At 43.2% G+C, this 15,822-nt stretch overlaps 2 protein-coding genes across 4 annotated transcripts; one reads left to right on the top strand and one right to left on the bottom strand.

Annotated features, from left to right (window-relative positions):
- Window positions 1–248: 248 nt before the first annotated feature.
- On the top strand, window positions 249–5,567 carry NUBP1 (NUBP iron-sulfur cluster assembly factor 1, cytosolic). The gene is made up of 11 exons (XM_058816058.1): window positions 249–276; window positions 356–457; window positions 642–778; window positions 985–1,053; window positions 1,587–1,619; window positions 2,362–2,452; window positions 2,611–2,765; window positions 3,842–3,952; window positions 4,075–4,177; window positions 4,838–4,921; window positions 5,400–5,567. Exons 1-11 carry the CDS (start codon window positions 249–251, stop codon window positions 5,450–5,452), a joined length of 966 nt encoding a protein of 321 aa, XP_058672041.1. The 3' UTR covers window positions 5,453–5,567.
- A 586-nt stretch (window positions 5,568–6,153) lies between these two features.
- TVP23A (trans-golgi network vesicle protein 23 homolog A) lies at window positions 6,154–15,822 on the bottom strand. Of its 3 annotated transcripts, XM_058816077.1 has the most exons (8): window positions 15,744–15,793; window positions 15,574–15,653; window positions 11,643–11,679; window positions 10,999–11,050; window positions 10,484–10,573; window positions 8,674–8,799; window positions 6,975–7,104; window positions 6,154–6,574 (listed from the first exon to the last, which is right to left on the bottom strand). In XM_058816077.1, the coding sequence occupies exons 2-8, from the start codon at window positions 15,629–15,631 to the stop codon at window positions 6,513–6,515; spliced, it is 555 nt and encodes a 184-aa protein (XP_058672060.1). In that variant the 5' UTR covers window positions 15,632–15,653; window positions 15,744–15,793; the 3' UTR covers window positions 6,154–6,512. The 3 variants fall into 3 exon arrangements, with proteins under 3 accessions (XP_058672060.1, XP_058672061.1, XP_058672059.1); XM_058816078.1 differs by lacking the exon at window positions 10,999–11,050 and having other exon boundaries at window positions 15,744–15,822; XM_058816076.1 differs by lacking the exon at window positions 10,999–11,050 and having other exon boundaries at window positions 11,535–11,679; window positions 15,744–15,788.

Here is a 15,822-nt window from a genome sequence, read left to right on the forward strand (position 1 = left end):
CGACACAGCTCCGGAGGGAAACGGGGGCTCTCGTGTGTCACCGGGGCTCCGGGATGTCACCGGTCCCTCACTGGTGTCACAAGGGCTCTCGTGTGTCACCGAGTCCCTCACTGGTGTCACCGGATCCCTCACTGGCGCCCCGGGTCAGCCGAGCCCTCGGCGGCAGCGCCCCCAAGCGGCAGCGGGTGAGCACCGCGGGCGCGAGGCCCCGCCCCCGGCGGCGGCGGTGGCGGAAGTGACGCAGCGCTATGGCGGAGGCGCCGGGCGCGCCGGAGGGTGAGCGGCGGGGCCGTACGGGGCGGGACGGGCTCCCCGCTCACGGCACTCGCGGCCCAGCTCTCGCTGTCCTTCGCAGAGTGCCCCGGGACCGGCAGCGCCCAGGCGGGCAGGGCGGCCGCCTGCCAGGGATGCCCCAACCAAGGGCTGTGCGCGGCCGGCGCGGCCGGGCCGGACCCGGGTGAGTGCAGCGGCCGTCCGGGGGCGGCTCGGGGGGGGGCGCGGTGCCGGCTCGGGGGGGGCGGTGCCGGTTCGGGGGGGCGGTGCCGGTTCGGGGGCGCGGTGCCGGCTCAGGGGGCGCGGTGCCGGCTCAGGGGGCGGTACGGGCGCGCTGACCGCGCCGTGTCTCCGCGGTGTCTCCGCAGCGGAGGCGGCGGAGCTGCGGGCGCGGCTGCGGGCGGTGCGGCACACGGTGCTGGTGCTCTCCGGGAAGGGCGGCGTGGGCAAGAGCACCTTCAGCGCCCTCCTGGCGCACGGGCTGGCGGCGGACGAGACCAAGCAGGTGGGTAGAGGGCACGGGCAGGACGGGCGGCGAGGGGTCGGGGCCGAGCACCTGCGGGCAGGTACCGATCGGGTGTCCCTGCTCGTTAAAGTTTGACTTTCCTGGATGAGTCTTGCTGGAGTGATTTCATTGCATGAGATTACCTTTAGAGACAGCCCTGTGCTACCTTGTTTCCAGTGGGGCAGGTTGGCTGGTTTGTTTTCCAGGTTGCTCTGCTCGACATAGATATCTGTGGGCCATCGATTCCTAAAATTATGGGTCTAGAAGGAGAACAGGTGAGTGAATGCTCAAGCATCTTGTTCACGGGGGGGGCGGGGGGGCTTTCTCTATTTTTCATTAGCATATTCAGGTTTTTTGGATGTAGAGCTTCTAAAAGGAGTGCATAATGGGAAATGTGGGGCAGTGGTAGGGAAATGAGGTGAGATGTAGAAGTTCAACATAACATATTTTGCAAAAGAGTCATCTGCTTTCAGGATGAGCAGTTCTGCAAACCAACTTTCATTGCATGTCAGCCACATAATGCTGACTACTTGAAACTACTACATGAGTAGTATTAGTGTGATGTGCTTTATCAGCCCTTGAATATTTCTTACAAATGCAAGTAATGAGTAAACTTGCATAAGGGTTGAACAGTTGTTGTTCACTTATTAATGGAGATCTGGTGCTCTTGCATTTTTACCTCAGCTGCCCCACAAAAGCAGGATTGTTCCTGCAGGCAGGAGAGCTCTTTGCCCAGGTTTGACTAACGTTTATGTTTTGTGTAACATTTGTTGCTATTGCAACTTTTGTGTATCACTTCAATTTTCAGGTTCATCAGAGTGGGTCTGGATGGTCTCCAGTGGTGAGTTGATGCTGTTGTTTCAGAAAGTTCATTGGGTGTGTTTGGGTTGGGCACCATTCTATAGATATATATAACCTATATCCATGTTCTATAGAATATCTAGAGACCACTATAGAATGTATTTCCAGATTTTATAGAATATAGATTAGATCTATGAAATCGAGATACATATCGTATAGAATCGGGATATAGACTATGTAGATCAGAGTGTTAAATTTCTTAAAAACAGTAGTACTGTATTTCTAGAATTGTTTTATTACCTTGTGTCTACTGACTTTGCAATATGGGCAATAAATATAAATTGCTCAGGTTTGTTATTTTGGAGTAACATGCTGTAGTGTGTCATGTCTTCTGTGACAGCCAAGAAGTATATTGCACCCAAGACAAACCTTACTAATCTTTGGAATATGCAGAGATTTTGCAGTACTGTTGGTTGTCTAAAGATCCCCTGTAGTGTGCATGCTGTTAGAAAGGCAACTGGTGTTGAGAGAGAAAGCTGCTTTTATCCTTCTGTTGTCCCCAGTGATTCCATAAACTGCTGTAACAATTTCATTTTTTCATTCTTAGTATAGTTAGTAAGTGTTGGACAGGATGCAGTTTTTAATGCCCTGTGATAAAAGATAAAGTTCTGTTTTTATTTCGTTAATGTCTTCCCCCTCATTTGCTTTTTCTGTAAAATAGGGGTTCAGAGTTTGTTTCTCTAGTTTTTCTTCACTGTTATGTTTCTCTACTTCTCTTTCAGTATGTTGAAGAAAACTTAGGTGTCATGTCAGTGGGATTCTTGCTTAGTAGTCCTGATGATGCTGTCATCTGGAGAGGACCAAAAAAGAATGGTATGTATTGAGTGTTTTCAGCAGTAATTTACATACTTGAAAAGTTTCAAGTGTAGAAATATGTTTAGTCATGTAGATAGGGTAGTTAGCTAAGACCCAGAAATTTCAAACACAGGAAGATACCTTTTTCTCTTCCACGTTCCTGTCCTTTCCTGTAGGGCTGATCAAGCAGTTTCTGCGTGATGTGGACTGGGGTGAAGTGGATTACCTGATTGTGGACACGCCCCCAGGGACGTCGGATGAGCACCTGTCCATCGTGCAGTACCTCAGTGCCACCCGCATCGACGGCGCTGTCATCGTCACCACCCCCCAGGTGTGAGCCAGAGCCCACCAGGGAAGCATCATGGCACTTCCAGGCAGCCCTTGGGTTCCAGGCTGTTGATTTCACAGAAATCTAAGGGTGCAGCATCTCAGGGAAATTACTTTGTTGTGTTGCCCCTGCAGCTGGCTGGTCTGTGGGATAGGTGGATGTGTCAGGGATGGGGATCCACATGGGTCACTAAACCACAGCAGCTCACAATCAAAAGCTGTTGAGACCAATGTGGTGAAAGGAAATGCAGTGTGTCATTTCCTCCTTCAGAATCAGACTTAACACCATTGTGGATCTGTAATTTACTCACCAACAGCTTAATGTTCAGAAGAATGTTTGTTAGAAGCTTTGTTTTTAAGTGATAAGCTGTGCACTCTCTGACACCGGTGAAGTAGCCTGTCACCTCCAGGTGACCCACCAAAGTAGGCAGCTTTGTCATGTGCATTTTTAAAAGAGAAATCAGCCCCTGGAAAGCTGAAACTAAAACCACCCCCAGTTCAAACAGAGGTTTTCATGTCTGGTTTGGAACAGAACAGGAGATCAAACTAGCATGTGACATGAAGTATTTCTATAACAGCAGAAAGGATAACACATAAAGGAAGCAAAGTGTTGAGGACAATACCAGAGAGGTGGTGAAGGAGGAAGGGAACGGGAGAATGGATGAGGTGAGTCATATACATGAAAACTCTGAGGAGAGATAAGATATTTTAAATTTATTGGAAAAAAGGTAACTAGTGTAAGCCTGGTGGTTCTTGTCTTCACTCTGTGGAGAATACCAAGAGTCCTTCTGTAAGATGAAAATGTGAAAAAGTTGCATTTAAAGAAGATAAGAGATGAACATAGGAGATATAAAACACAAACGTGGGTGAATATTGACTAGAGTCAGATTTCAAAACAGAACCACATCCAGTAGTCTTGAAGTGTTGCACCTGCTCTGTTGATGGAGCTCATAGCACAGGTTTGTGTTCCTAAAAATATGAAGGCAGCAATAATAATTCATTATGCAGTAGCTCTACAGAGGTTACTGAATGGATTCAGCATGAAACAGCTGAAATACAAGTGTTTGCTGTTATTTGTAGGAAGTGTCACTTCAGGATGTTCGGAAGGAGATCAACTTCTGCCGCAAGGTGAAGCTGCCCATCATAGGTGTGGTGGAGAACATGAGTGGCTTTGTGTGTCCCAAGTGTAAGGTAAGGCTGGCTGTGTATTACAGTGTTCTTTCCTTGGTATTGCTTGGATAGCAAACATTGCTCCAACAATGCCCTTTTCTCAGAATTGCAGTATTTTAACTCTGATTTTCTTGTTGTCCCAGAATGAATCTCAGATCTTTCCCCCAACTACTGGTGGTGCAGAGAAGATGTGCCAGAACTTGAGTGTTTCTCTCCTGGGTAAAGTGCCTCTGGATCCACAGATAGGTAAAGTCACTTATTGCACTGCACTTAAAGCAAGTTGTTCCTCCTATACTGATGTTACTGCTGCAAAACCCTGATGTGGGCACTGATATCTCTTAGCACTTTTAGATAGAATGTTTTTTTGAATCAAATGTCACTGGAACTATGACTATAGCTTGGTGTAGAATGTGGGAAGTGCTGGTGATTACATGCTACATCTTTTCAGCTCTGTAATCATATCTGAAATACAACATGTTTTGCTCTTTGGTGAAGTCACCTGCAAATGCAAACTGAATGAAATAATAACCACTCAAAGAAGAGTATTTTGTAGATGTCAAGCATTAAAACCAGAGCTTTAACCTCACTGTTAATGGCACTGCCCAAATTCTCTTGTGGGTCATGAGGAGGTGTGGTTCTTTGCCCACTAACTTATCAATTAATACATGAATTAATGACATCAAGGAACAGCTCAGTACTTCCAGCTGAAGGTTTCTGCTAGTACTATTCCTCTGTCAAGCTGTACACTGTATTTCTAGTCCTGTTACTGACTTCAGGGCTTCCTAAAAGGAATAGATGCAGGTGGCTGTTTGAAGAGGTGTAACTGGAACAAGATAAAGGCTAAAAACCAGAAAAACTCATCTTTTCCTGTTGCTTTGTTTCTGTGTTTTTTCTGTGTCCTTCAAGGAAAAAGTTGTGACAGCGGCCAGTCTTTCTTGGCTGAAGCACCTGAGTCTCCAGCTACACTGTCTTACAGGAATATCATTCAAAGTGAGTCTGAGAATCACTGTGCAAATGAATCCCCTGGGTGCTGAGCACTGCTGCACTACACAAAGGTGTTACAAAGTAGCAGGTGCAAAGACCGCGGCTGCTAAAGTGATAATGAAATTGTATGTGATAACTGGTTTCAACATTTGACTTCAGAGAAGTCAGACTTTCATTTTCAGAGATGGGCTGTCCTTGTGCTCAGAGAAACCTTCTGAGGCTCTCGAGCAGGTGTGGAGGGGTGCTCACCATAACCCAGTGGGAGGCAACTGACTGACCAATGCCTCCACTTCTTACAAAAACCCCTTGCAAAAACTCCCTAAACAGCTGGTGCTATGCTGTTTAAAATAATCCTAAAACTACTTTCAGTGTAAGGAAGGCCCAACTTCAGGTACTTGTAACCACAGGGGAGTGATGCAGCAGCAACTAACTCCTGATATACAACTGAAATAGTACTTACATTACTTTTTCTCCATCTTTGCAGGAATTCAGGAGTACTGTGAACAACACCATTTGCAAGAAGAAAAGATAATGTAATCTGTAAGTGGAACAAAAATGTAGCTCATGTCTAATTATAGAAAAGTAACTTATGCCTTGATTTATTAAAGGAATGTATTCTTTTTGTATATTGCAAATAAATTCTTAATATAAAGGCTCTTGCCTATGTTTTTTCCAAAAGTTGAAGATTCTTTTAGTTCTTCCCTCACTAGAAAGCTGTGAAAATGAGTCTGCATCTGGATTATCAAGTGCATTCTGCCTCCAGTGTCCTGGTACCAATAACCTGACTGTGAAAGTAGCAGTTGAAGAGGTGAGAATACAACCCACATTTTACTTAGGAGGTTGAATTTAAAATATGCTGGGTTGACACTGGGGCATGTGCAGCAGCCTTAGTTCTGCCTGCTGCATAAGGGTGAGCTGTAATGCCCCTTCCCTCTCCCAGAATAACATCATTTAAATGTCTCCTTTCATTGGAAAAGATCTGTGTCTAGAGTGAAAGCCAGGGTAGTATTACAGTACATGTGCACTGCTTTATTTATTTTTTTACAGGTATCAAAACAAGATTAACTTTTTAGCTATACATAAGTAGTGGGTGAACATGGTTCATGACTTCTGTTTTGTTCTATTTGACCCTAAGCCTGAACATTAAAAAACAAACATTCGGTATTTTTAATAATGAAGAGGTCCTTTGTGTTTGTAGTTTGAAAGCTCTGAAAAGTCAGTATTGTGTACAAGAGGGAAAGGCAGTTTGGTTTTGTTTATTGTAGTTCCATAGTTAAACAAATCAGCATCATATTTTCATTACATGTAATTTCTGGTTAAGATAATCCAACAGTTTGAGGTTAGTTGACAGCTTTTCTGAAAGCAGCGTGCTCCTTGTAAACCATGAGCACTGTCTGTGCTCACACAAACAATTTTTTGGTGAAGCTTTTAAGTAACAAAGGCATTAAACCTTCCAGGATCTAAAGACTGAAACACAAATTACTTTATTTCATGCAGGCATAATTCTAGAAGAGCTTTATGTTAATATATTCCCATAAAGAACAACTTTCATGAATGACTTTTTTTACTGCTCATCCTTTAGCTCTTCCTTATTTGGTTACCTAGTGCCTGTCTTCCCATGATCCTCAGTGCCATCTTCTGCAATTCTCCTGCTCTGTCCTGTTGAGGGAACAGAGCACACATGGCTATAAGCACAACCTGGGACACAGAGATCTCTTACAAAAGCAGGGAGCTGCCAGCTGGAAGCCTGAAGGTTGAAGATGGCTCTTCCAGCTCTGCTTAAACAGAGGAATTAGAATTATAGCAACTCCACTGATTTAAGCTAAGAACATTCTTTTGGAGCTTGGAAGCAGCTCAGTTGTGGAGCTCAGCAGGCTTCCAAACCTGGAGCAAAGTGACCTGGGGTTATGGCTTTTCCTTGTGACACTGCCAGAGAGGCTTGGTGGAGAATCAGGATTATCCTGGACTCACTGCAGGAACTCAGAGCCAGGAAAGGCCAGCACCAGCCCTGAGAGGCAGGTTGGCTGTTCTACCCTATGGGCTGAAGCTCAGTACTCACTCTTGGGAACATCTGTGGTGCCAAACAACCTTGAGGTTACTCTGCTGATGGTTTTTGGTCCTCCCAACTTGCAGTGGATGTAGCCATATAAATTAGCAGTCTGGAGGGAGATGCCAGCAATCACGAGAGCCTGTGGACAAACAAGAGTTCAGCAGGAACAAATCCATGGTTGTGCATTGATTGTGTGTGTGTGTGCACTATCCAGATAAGTGTGCTGTAACAGGGGGACATTATTCACAATCATAAATGGCCTTCAAAGACATCCAATAATGGCAAACACAATAGTTCCTTTCTACAAATATTTATTTTTATCAAAACACCAATACCAGTTGTGTCATTTTGTATCTTGAAGGACTTCATTACTTTCCTAAAAGCACTTACTCAAAAAAGGACCTACTCAACAGATTCCAGAAACTTTTCACTTTTTTTAAGCCCCATTCTTATCTAAAAGTTTTACATCCAGATACATGGCACACTTGCAGGCCTGTTCAGCTGACAAACAGCTTATTATAAACAAATGAGATCTGTAATTTATGGATTTACAAAAAGCATCCATAGATGGATTTCCTATCTAGCCTTGACAGGCAGTGAAAATAATCAGTTCCTTTTGTGCTACTTCAGGTTTAGCAGCAGGTGGAACCAATCTGACTAATGCAGTAATTTATAAAAATGTTTCTCTTAGCCTTCAGAACCAGTTTCCCAGAAGTGATTTTATTTTTGTTTGAGTCATTTGCCTTTTACAAGCACCTGGGCAACCTGCCTCCTGTGCCAGTTAGAGTTCTGTCTCCAAGCAGCTCTTGGCTTAGCAAACAATCTCTGCTTTTCAAAAATAAAGGTGGAGCCATGAACAAAGAGTGCTGATTTAATTTTAACTATTGCTTGTTTAGGGGCACCAGAAAGCAGGTAATGATTTGCAATTGATTCATGCCCATAGCTGAATTTCTTGTTTAATTGAATAATGAATATGCAATTTTGACTGTTACTGGTTATGTAGCTGCACATGTCAGAGGTGCTTTTTATCTTTTCAGACTGAATTAGAAAATGGTACTGAGCATGGCTGGGAACTTGACAGCATGAATAGCGTGGCAATTAGCCAAGCATTTAACGTTTACAGGGGAAAATGTGAAGATTTCATAGACAAAAATATCTTAATATAATGCAATATATGGGGTAAATTTCCTCTTGTATTTAGAAAAAAAGTGTTGAGGTTTTTTTAAGTAGATGATGTACAAGTAGAGCAATACTTATAGCTCAGTTTATCAAGGTTTTATGAGCTAATGATGCTGGTTCTTTCAAAAGGAAATGGTACCAGACATCTAAATTCCTTACTTTTAAAAGTACATTTAAGTTCCCAGGAGACCTAAAACCCTGAAAACCAATATCACTGGTTCATTTTTTGTCCTCTCCTGTTAGTTTTATTTGACTGAAATAAATTGGGGCAGAGTAAGTTGCTACAGTTAAATAGAAGCTCATAATTTTGCCCACCACTTGAGGTTCTCTAGAGGAAAGAGCTGACATCTGATAACCCAGTAGAAGTGCAGCTAAAAATGACCAATCCGTTCCAGAGTGCAAGCCTTGACTGCAGAAAACTCCTCGGGATTCTTTGAAGCTGCTGGTGAAATTTTTCTACTGTTGAGTTCAAAGCTAACAGATCTGGGTTTCCCTCTACCAAGATTGTTTTCAGTACCCCCTGACTCACCAGCCATTTCAGCTTCAAGGAGAACAAGGTGCTAAAGAAAAACATTGTCCAAATCACTGGGCAGATGATGAGACCGAGCCAGAAGATTCGGGCTTCAGCTTCAGTTGAGGCAGCTACTGTAGGCACCTGGAAGGAAAAACCGAGACTATTAGCCACAAAGTCAAAACCCACAATAAATGACAAATTGACAGAAGAGGAAGATTTCACTTATCATATGCACAGAAGATTAACTAAGAAGAGCAGTAGCTCGTGCCCAGTTCCTTCCTGATGCCCTACTGTACAGCATTTTCATCCACAGGAATTTATCAGTTGATTCTAGTTCAGAATGTAATTCTTATAAAAGTGCACATTTCTATATGTTTTCATAAAAAGATGTTGTATCTTCATTTATATCTTGCATGAAGCTTATTTTCCTATTATATAAACTATTATGTTTCCTATTATATAAGTACTTGGTTTTGCTTCTGAACTGTGCTGACATTCCATGAATTAAGAACCATGGCTTTGAAAATGCCTCTTGTGTCATGCTGGAGTTGAGCACACTGTAACTGCAGGAGGCAGCCTTATGGTCTGTGCTCTGTCTGCTCTTCAGGGAGAGCAGAAACTTCAGAGCAGGATGAAAAGCCCTGCTTACAGATTTCTTCAGGTCAGCACAACTCACATGTCTCTACACTGAAGGGCTCATCGCTCTTAAGAAAAACAAAAAAAAACCCGTAAAGTGAGAGAATTATTCAGAAGTCTCTGATCTTTCCAAACTTCAAAATCTCACTCCAACCCTCAGACCAATTGATTACCACTAGTACCAGCTTCTGAAACAGAAGCATTACAATTGGAAAAGAAAACCCTCTGAAACTCTTCCACTCTGAAAAGCTTTTTAGTTAATTTTCAGTATATTGAATTTTCCATGTATTCTGTCCTATAGGGTTTCCTCTATTCTGTCTTCAGGCCTCCCTCAGTCTCACAGGAAGCACATGAATTAATTTGTGTTCCATGCTTGGGGCTCCCCAGAGCTGCAGCCAAGGATGCAGGGGGCACTGCAGAGGGTGCAGGGGGCACTGCAGGGGACACTGCAGAGGGCACTGCAGGGGGGCACTACAGTGCCACACACTGGACAGCAGCGGCACAGCCGGCGGGGCTGGGGACACAGCTGGAGGGCTGCAGACAATGTCCCTGTGAGCAGCCCCGGGTGCTGCTCTGCCAGGCTCAGTGGGGCTGCAGAGACAATGTCAGCAAGTGAGAGCAACACCGAGTCTTGACTCTGGCAGTGATGCCAAATGCCATCCTATTGTGCTTCCTTCCCCCTAACTCAGTGTGTTTAGGGGGCACTGGCAGTATCAGAATGCTCTGTTATTCAGGTTCTCTTTCCCACCATATTCCATGAAGGTGAATAAAATATTAACTTCAAAATACTGAATTTGAACTATTCAGCATTGCTTTCCACATAGATCTTTCCTGAAGAGGATTCTGTGTTGGGATTATCTATGGAGAGATGTGTTTATCACAAGATATTCTCACTAGAAAATAAAATAGAACTACCAGAAACATTTCATACCTATAGCACCATGCTATGAATATTTATTCTGCTGATCCATATGCTGACAATGTTGTGAGTCCTGTTTTGCCCTGAATGCTTCCAGGATGTGACAAACAGTGCTTGCACCTGAATACTGACATTGTTTTCTATGGAAGCAGGATGAAAAGTAACTGTTACAAAGGTGCTCTATTTGTTACTTTGTTTGACTTGGTATCAGCTTTACAAATTTCCTATGGATTCTGTTTGCCTTGTGCCTGCTTCTATTAATATATTTACCCTTTTTGCTTCAAACACCCAGTGACTTTTTCCATCTTCATCAATCTGGTTCCACCAACGCAAACCAACCAAGAGTCTTCCTGTCACATTCTAGTGATGAAACCATTATTTGCATTAATCAGTAGCACAGTGATTTGTCAGTATAACAGTTAAAAATAGAAAAAAATTTAAAAGACAAGCATGTTCAAAAATCATCTTTTATCTAATACAAAAATATCTTCTAAAAGCTGTTCCAGCTTGAGTACAACAGCCATTAACAATGGGTGAAGTTACAAATTTAGAGGCCTCTTCTCTTTCAATATGATAATAAGCACAATAGCACTTACTTAGACAAGAAATTATAGGTTGTATCCTTTTCAAGTCAATTATTGGGTGCTTGTTGGACAAGCACCCAATAAACAAATTTATTCAGTAAAAGAGGAATATTAATAACAGAAGCACACTGGAAAATGGGAGATTAAGGACAAACGAGCTGTGTAGGATCAGAGAAACAAACCAAGAAAATATTTCAGCACCTGGATGAACCAGAAGCTTTCAGAATACTGGAGGTGCATCAGTGCTTCACTTCTACAAAACAAAAGCCTTGCTCAACATGTGGAACCCCTGGATCCTGGGCTGGCCTGACCCACCTGCCTGCATGGGATTAGGGCAGGGCACCAGAGCTATAGCTGGGCTGTCAGGAGACTTCTGCAGCCCTGCTGTGGGGTCTGGGCACAAGGTTGCAGATCCTGACATTCCTGGGCATCCATTGCTGAAAGCCAGTATTACTTTAATTTTTAAATTTATTTTTTATAGGGGGAAGCATACAAACAAATTACCTATGGCAAAGCAATTTTCTCACCATATTAGTAGAGTTTAGTAGTCAGCCATAGAAAACATGGTGCTAAATAACTAACATATGTGAACATCTTCATTAAAATGGGCTAGACATTTAATAAATCAACAGATTGCAATATTTTTGTCACTTCTGTCATTATACATATTTCAATTTTTTTGTTTTAATTAATGACAAAATACTTCCCAAGGTAATTACTATTCAGGGTCATCTTACCTTGACAGACCAAAAGTCAAAGGATAGAAGGAGGAGAATAGTGACAAAACAGGCAACAAAGCTGTTGCTGAACCAGTCACAGAACAAGTAGGTAACAATAGCACTCACTCGGAAAAACAGGTGGAAAAAGGTGGCCAGTGGGTGCCTAGAAAAAACAGAGCATAAATGAGGTTATGGGACAGGAGGGAATGTTCCAGTGCTGGCTGACAATGTAGCACAGCACAGGTATTTCAAGTTTGTAATGGTATTTTGGTTTGCAGCTGCTATTATTTCAGTGTTGGTGTATATCTCCATTAGCAAACAATGGTATTTTCAATAGCCAAGCTTCAGTCTAAATCTAAAATACAAATGTGGTGTTCCTGTCAAAACTTTCTCAAAGTATGGAGCCTTTCACCAGATTCTTTGATCCTGTGTGAAGGAATTTAGTGGCTGTGTGCAACACAGTACCATAAAATCCTTGTTGATTCATGAAATGAATCAGCATTGCAAAGCACAAAAGAATTGAGAGAGCTCCAATGCCTTTCAGAACAGCTTTCAAAACAAAACATTAACTCTAAAAAAATTGTAGCTGTTTGCTATAAGACAAAATGAACTTTCATATTTAATGTCTAAACCCAACACTTCCTTTTAGGCACAATGATTTGGGAATCTAACAGTTCTTCTGAATTACTGCTTATTAATTTCACTATAGTATTTACATTTTGCTCATTGAACAAATTTTTATCTGTAACAAAATAAAGAGAAATTTCAGTGAAAGAAGTATGTGACATGGAATACTGGCCTGCACAGTAGGGTGGGGGGCTGGAGAATCTGTAATGAGCACAGCACAATTTTCAGGGTAATATGCCAAGTAAAAATTTTACTCTGTGCAATTGTTTGTGTTAATTGGTTGAAAGTGAGAATTAACTACAGGCTCTTGCAGTTAAATAACTTCTTCCTTGAAGCTTAGAGAATAAAATATCTGAATAAGATATTTAAGTCAACAATTGTCTCCTTAAGCTCCTATGCCTCTGTGACCAATTAACAGTAGAATAGCCAATTAACAAAAGTATGACCTAGGGTGTAATCAACTATTTAACTACTAAATGTTATTCTGTTATTGTGTTTAATAAAATGAGATATATAATATATACACAATTGCTTCCTATAAACTTAAATTATAGCTATATAAGAATAATAACTTTTATGACTTTAATATCCTTGTTGTTCTATTATTTCTCTATAGCTGTTTAACTGTTCTGGTGTTTATCTTTCTCCAGTGGTAATACTGTGTTTGTAGAACTACACATATGACTGGGGAGGGAAGGATGATGCACAGGTGAAGTTTATATTTACTCCTGGTCATGCCCATGTGAACTTCAAACTTTCCAAAAACTTCTTCTGACTTAGAACTGAACATGTGACATTTTAAGCAAAGGGGCTTTTTCTGCCATAAGCAGCCAGGTGGGTGGAGTGGGGATTGTGAGCTGGCTCAAACAGACAGGGCTTGCTGCTTCCAGCCTTGATCTTGGTCAGGAAGATGCCGGAGTCAATGATGGAATGGTGCCCTTGTGTCCAGAGCAGCTTTCATAGATCACAGCCCCAAAGCACACCAGGGTTGCCTGAGCTTTTCTAATGGATCAGTGCTTCAAATGTGGCAGTAACTTTGGGGAATTCATGTTTCATTTTGGAAGGCAGATTCAGCAGTATGACTGGATTACAGCAGGATTATTGTTTGGATGCTGAATTTGTTCCAATGTCAAACACTGAAGGGTATTTACTAAAAACCAAACAAAACAAAATCCATGAGCAAGGAGCTGTCATTTATTACAGTGCTGAGCATTTACTGAGACTCTGGAAAGGATAAAGGAAATGGCAACTCTACCATGGCTCAACTTAGCATAAATTTGCTCCTGAAAGGACAGGAACCCACTTGCTTGGCCTTCTTGTTTTCCTGTTGCAGCTAAACATCCATGTGATGTACAACTGGAGCCTGCAGGCTCAGTGATTGCCATGTACTTGTTACAATAACCTCTGTTCAGTTTGGGAGCACCATGCCTGCTGGGACAGGAAGGAGCTGTAATCAATTCAGTTGCATCCCATGTTAAAGAATCAAATTTGGGTCAGGCCTAAGCTGTGCCAGTGAACTACAGGAGAATCATTCCAGGTGCCTGCTCAGGGTGCCACAGCAGAACTCTACATGCTGTCCCCCCTCTTTTTTTTTTTTTTTTTCTCCTGTCTCATATTTCAAAATGTTTTGAGGCAAATTTTAAATAAATGAGCTCTCTTTTCTCCTTGATCACTGTTTCCTGGCTGATTTGTAAAAGAAGCAATCATATGCTCCCTACTTCCAGATCTAAAGTCCTGGTACTGCAATCTTTTTCCAGTTTCTTAGGAAAGAGGAAGAATTTCCCAATTTCCAGAACTTATATTTTCCCTATTTCTTAGGAAAGTAGCCACTAACCTTTTGCTTTTAAGGAGCCTTTTTGCACATACCTCAGAGAATCACAAAAGCACAATTTGTCATAGCCTATGCTAATTATAACCAAGTTCAAGATACATGAAATTGGAATAAAGACAAATGACTGGAACACCTTGTTATGGCCTCTAATATGATAACAAAATTTTGCAGCACCTAGGTGACTTTCAGATTCATTTGCACAAGATTCTTCAGAAATATAAAAACAAACACATGTGAGCAGTGTAAGCAGTTTCATTTCTGCATTCTATAGCAGAAGAATTTTCAATACTACATCATCTTTCAATACTGTCTTGAGGGCCAGAAAGAAGAGCTGTCTCTAATGAAGCCACTGTCTAACAAAGTGGATCACAGAACAGTACAGTTTGCTGATACTTTACCTGTGCTGTACTACTGAGCAGCATAAATCAGGAGGAATCTCTAAGATCTCTAGAGTAAAGTGCTGCGTGCTGTGACCTCCTACAAACATTCCAGGGTGGTTTCACTTCATGCTAAATGTAGTCTGCTCCTTCAGAACCTGTGGCTCATGTGATCAAGGTACTTCTAAGCTGTACTTCCCAGCTTAGTTGAATCCTTTAAGCTGTGCTCTCCAAGACTGCACCAAAATATAAACCTTCATTTAAAATGTGTGCTGTTACTAAGGTGTAAAACCAAGGCAATTCTGGGAAGGTTAATCTTATGTCAGGGCTGACTCAAGTAGTGACCAAGTGCAAAGCACTGCTTCACCAGACACTTGAAAAAGTAATTATATTGTAAAGATACATGATTGCTTTTTATCTCAGATAATGTTGTGTCAGGTTTAACATCTATTATATTTTTTGTTTACACCTACAGAAAATATTATCACTGGAATGGACCAGACTAAACTGGGGCAAGGCAGAGAAAGCAATCTAAATCAAAGCTGATTATATACATTATTGATCAGTGCGTGCCTAAATCCTTTTGACACAAAACTCTTCCTTTCACAGTCTTTAATTGGAGATTCTTCAAAAGCCACTGATTGAACAGCTCTGTCACCCAGGACCTCTGTGTGGCCAGAGCTGCAGAGTGACACCTCTAGTGAGGAATCCAAGCTTAGCCTGACACATGAGATGGGTTAAGGGTTTGGGTTTTCTCAGGTAATGTCTACAAGCATAAGATATTTTAAATTCCACACAGCATCACATCCCATGGTAGGAAATCATGGCAGTTTTATTGCAGCTATCTGGCTGTTGCGCCAGGTGCCCACTGCAGTGCCTGAGCACTGCTGCACAGCGGGCTTTGCTGGAGCTGAGCAAAGCTGAGCCCTGCTCCAGCTCTAACTAAAGCACTGTTTCCTCGGGGTTTGGGATGTTGGGTGTGCCAGGTTTTCACTTCCAGTGACCGGGTGATGCCGGGCAGCAGGGCCCGGCCTCGCCCGCTCCACCCCGAGCACCTCCCGGACAGAGGCCCCCCAGGCTCCCCGGGCAGCCTGTTCCAGCGCTTGACCACCCTCCCTGTAAAAAATGGGAATGAAGTGTTTAAATGGAGTTTTCTGTACAGCGGAACAGCCAGGACCGCCCGGGCCCGGGCGCCGCGATGCTGCGGCCTCCACGCCGTTACCTGATCCGCGCTTTCCGCAGCGCCAGCTCCTCCTCGCTCCCGAAATCCAGGGACACATCCTCGGTGTCGTCCACCAGCGCCTGCGGCGGGAGCCCGTCAGCGCGCAGGGCCCGGGGGAGCCGCGCCCCGCCCGCAGAGCCCGCCGCCCCTGCCGCCCCTACCGCCCGTACCTGCTTCATCCCGGCCCGCGGCTCCAGGCCCGCAGCTGGCCCGGCAAAAGGGGCCGGGCTCCGGCCGGCCCTGCGCGCC

The sequence above is a fragment of the Ammospiza caudacuta genome, chromosome 17, assembly GCF_027887145.1.
Source record: "Ammospiza caudacuta isolate bAmmCau1 chromosome 17, bAmmCau1.pri, whole genome shotgun sequence".
Classification (NCBI taxonomy): Eukaryota; Metazoa; Chordata; class Aves; order Passeriformes; family Passerellidae; genus Ammospiza; species Ammospiza caudacuta.

Coding starts and splice junctions, on each gene's coding strand:
- NUBP1 (XM_058816058.1), top strand. CDS start 249: ATGGCGGAGGCGCCGGGCGCGCCGGAGG. Junction 3,953..4,074: donor TTGTGTGTCCCAAGTGTAAG/GTAAGGCTGGCT, acceptor TTGTTGTCCCAG/AATGAATCTCAGATCTTTCC. Junction 4,922..5,399: donor TTACAGGAATATCATTCAAA/GTGAGTCTGAGA, acceptor CCATCTTTGCAG/GAATTCAGGAGTACTGTGAA.
- TVP23A (XM_058816076.1), bottom strand. Junction 11,680..15,573: donor CTGCGGAAAGCGCGGATCAG/GTAACGGCGTGG, acceptor TGTTTTTTCTAG/GCACCCACTGGCCACCTTTT. Junction 8,800..10,483: donor GGGTGTTTGAAGCAAAAAGG/GTAAATATATTA, acceptor TTTTCCTTCCAG/GTGCCTACAGTAGCTGCCTC.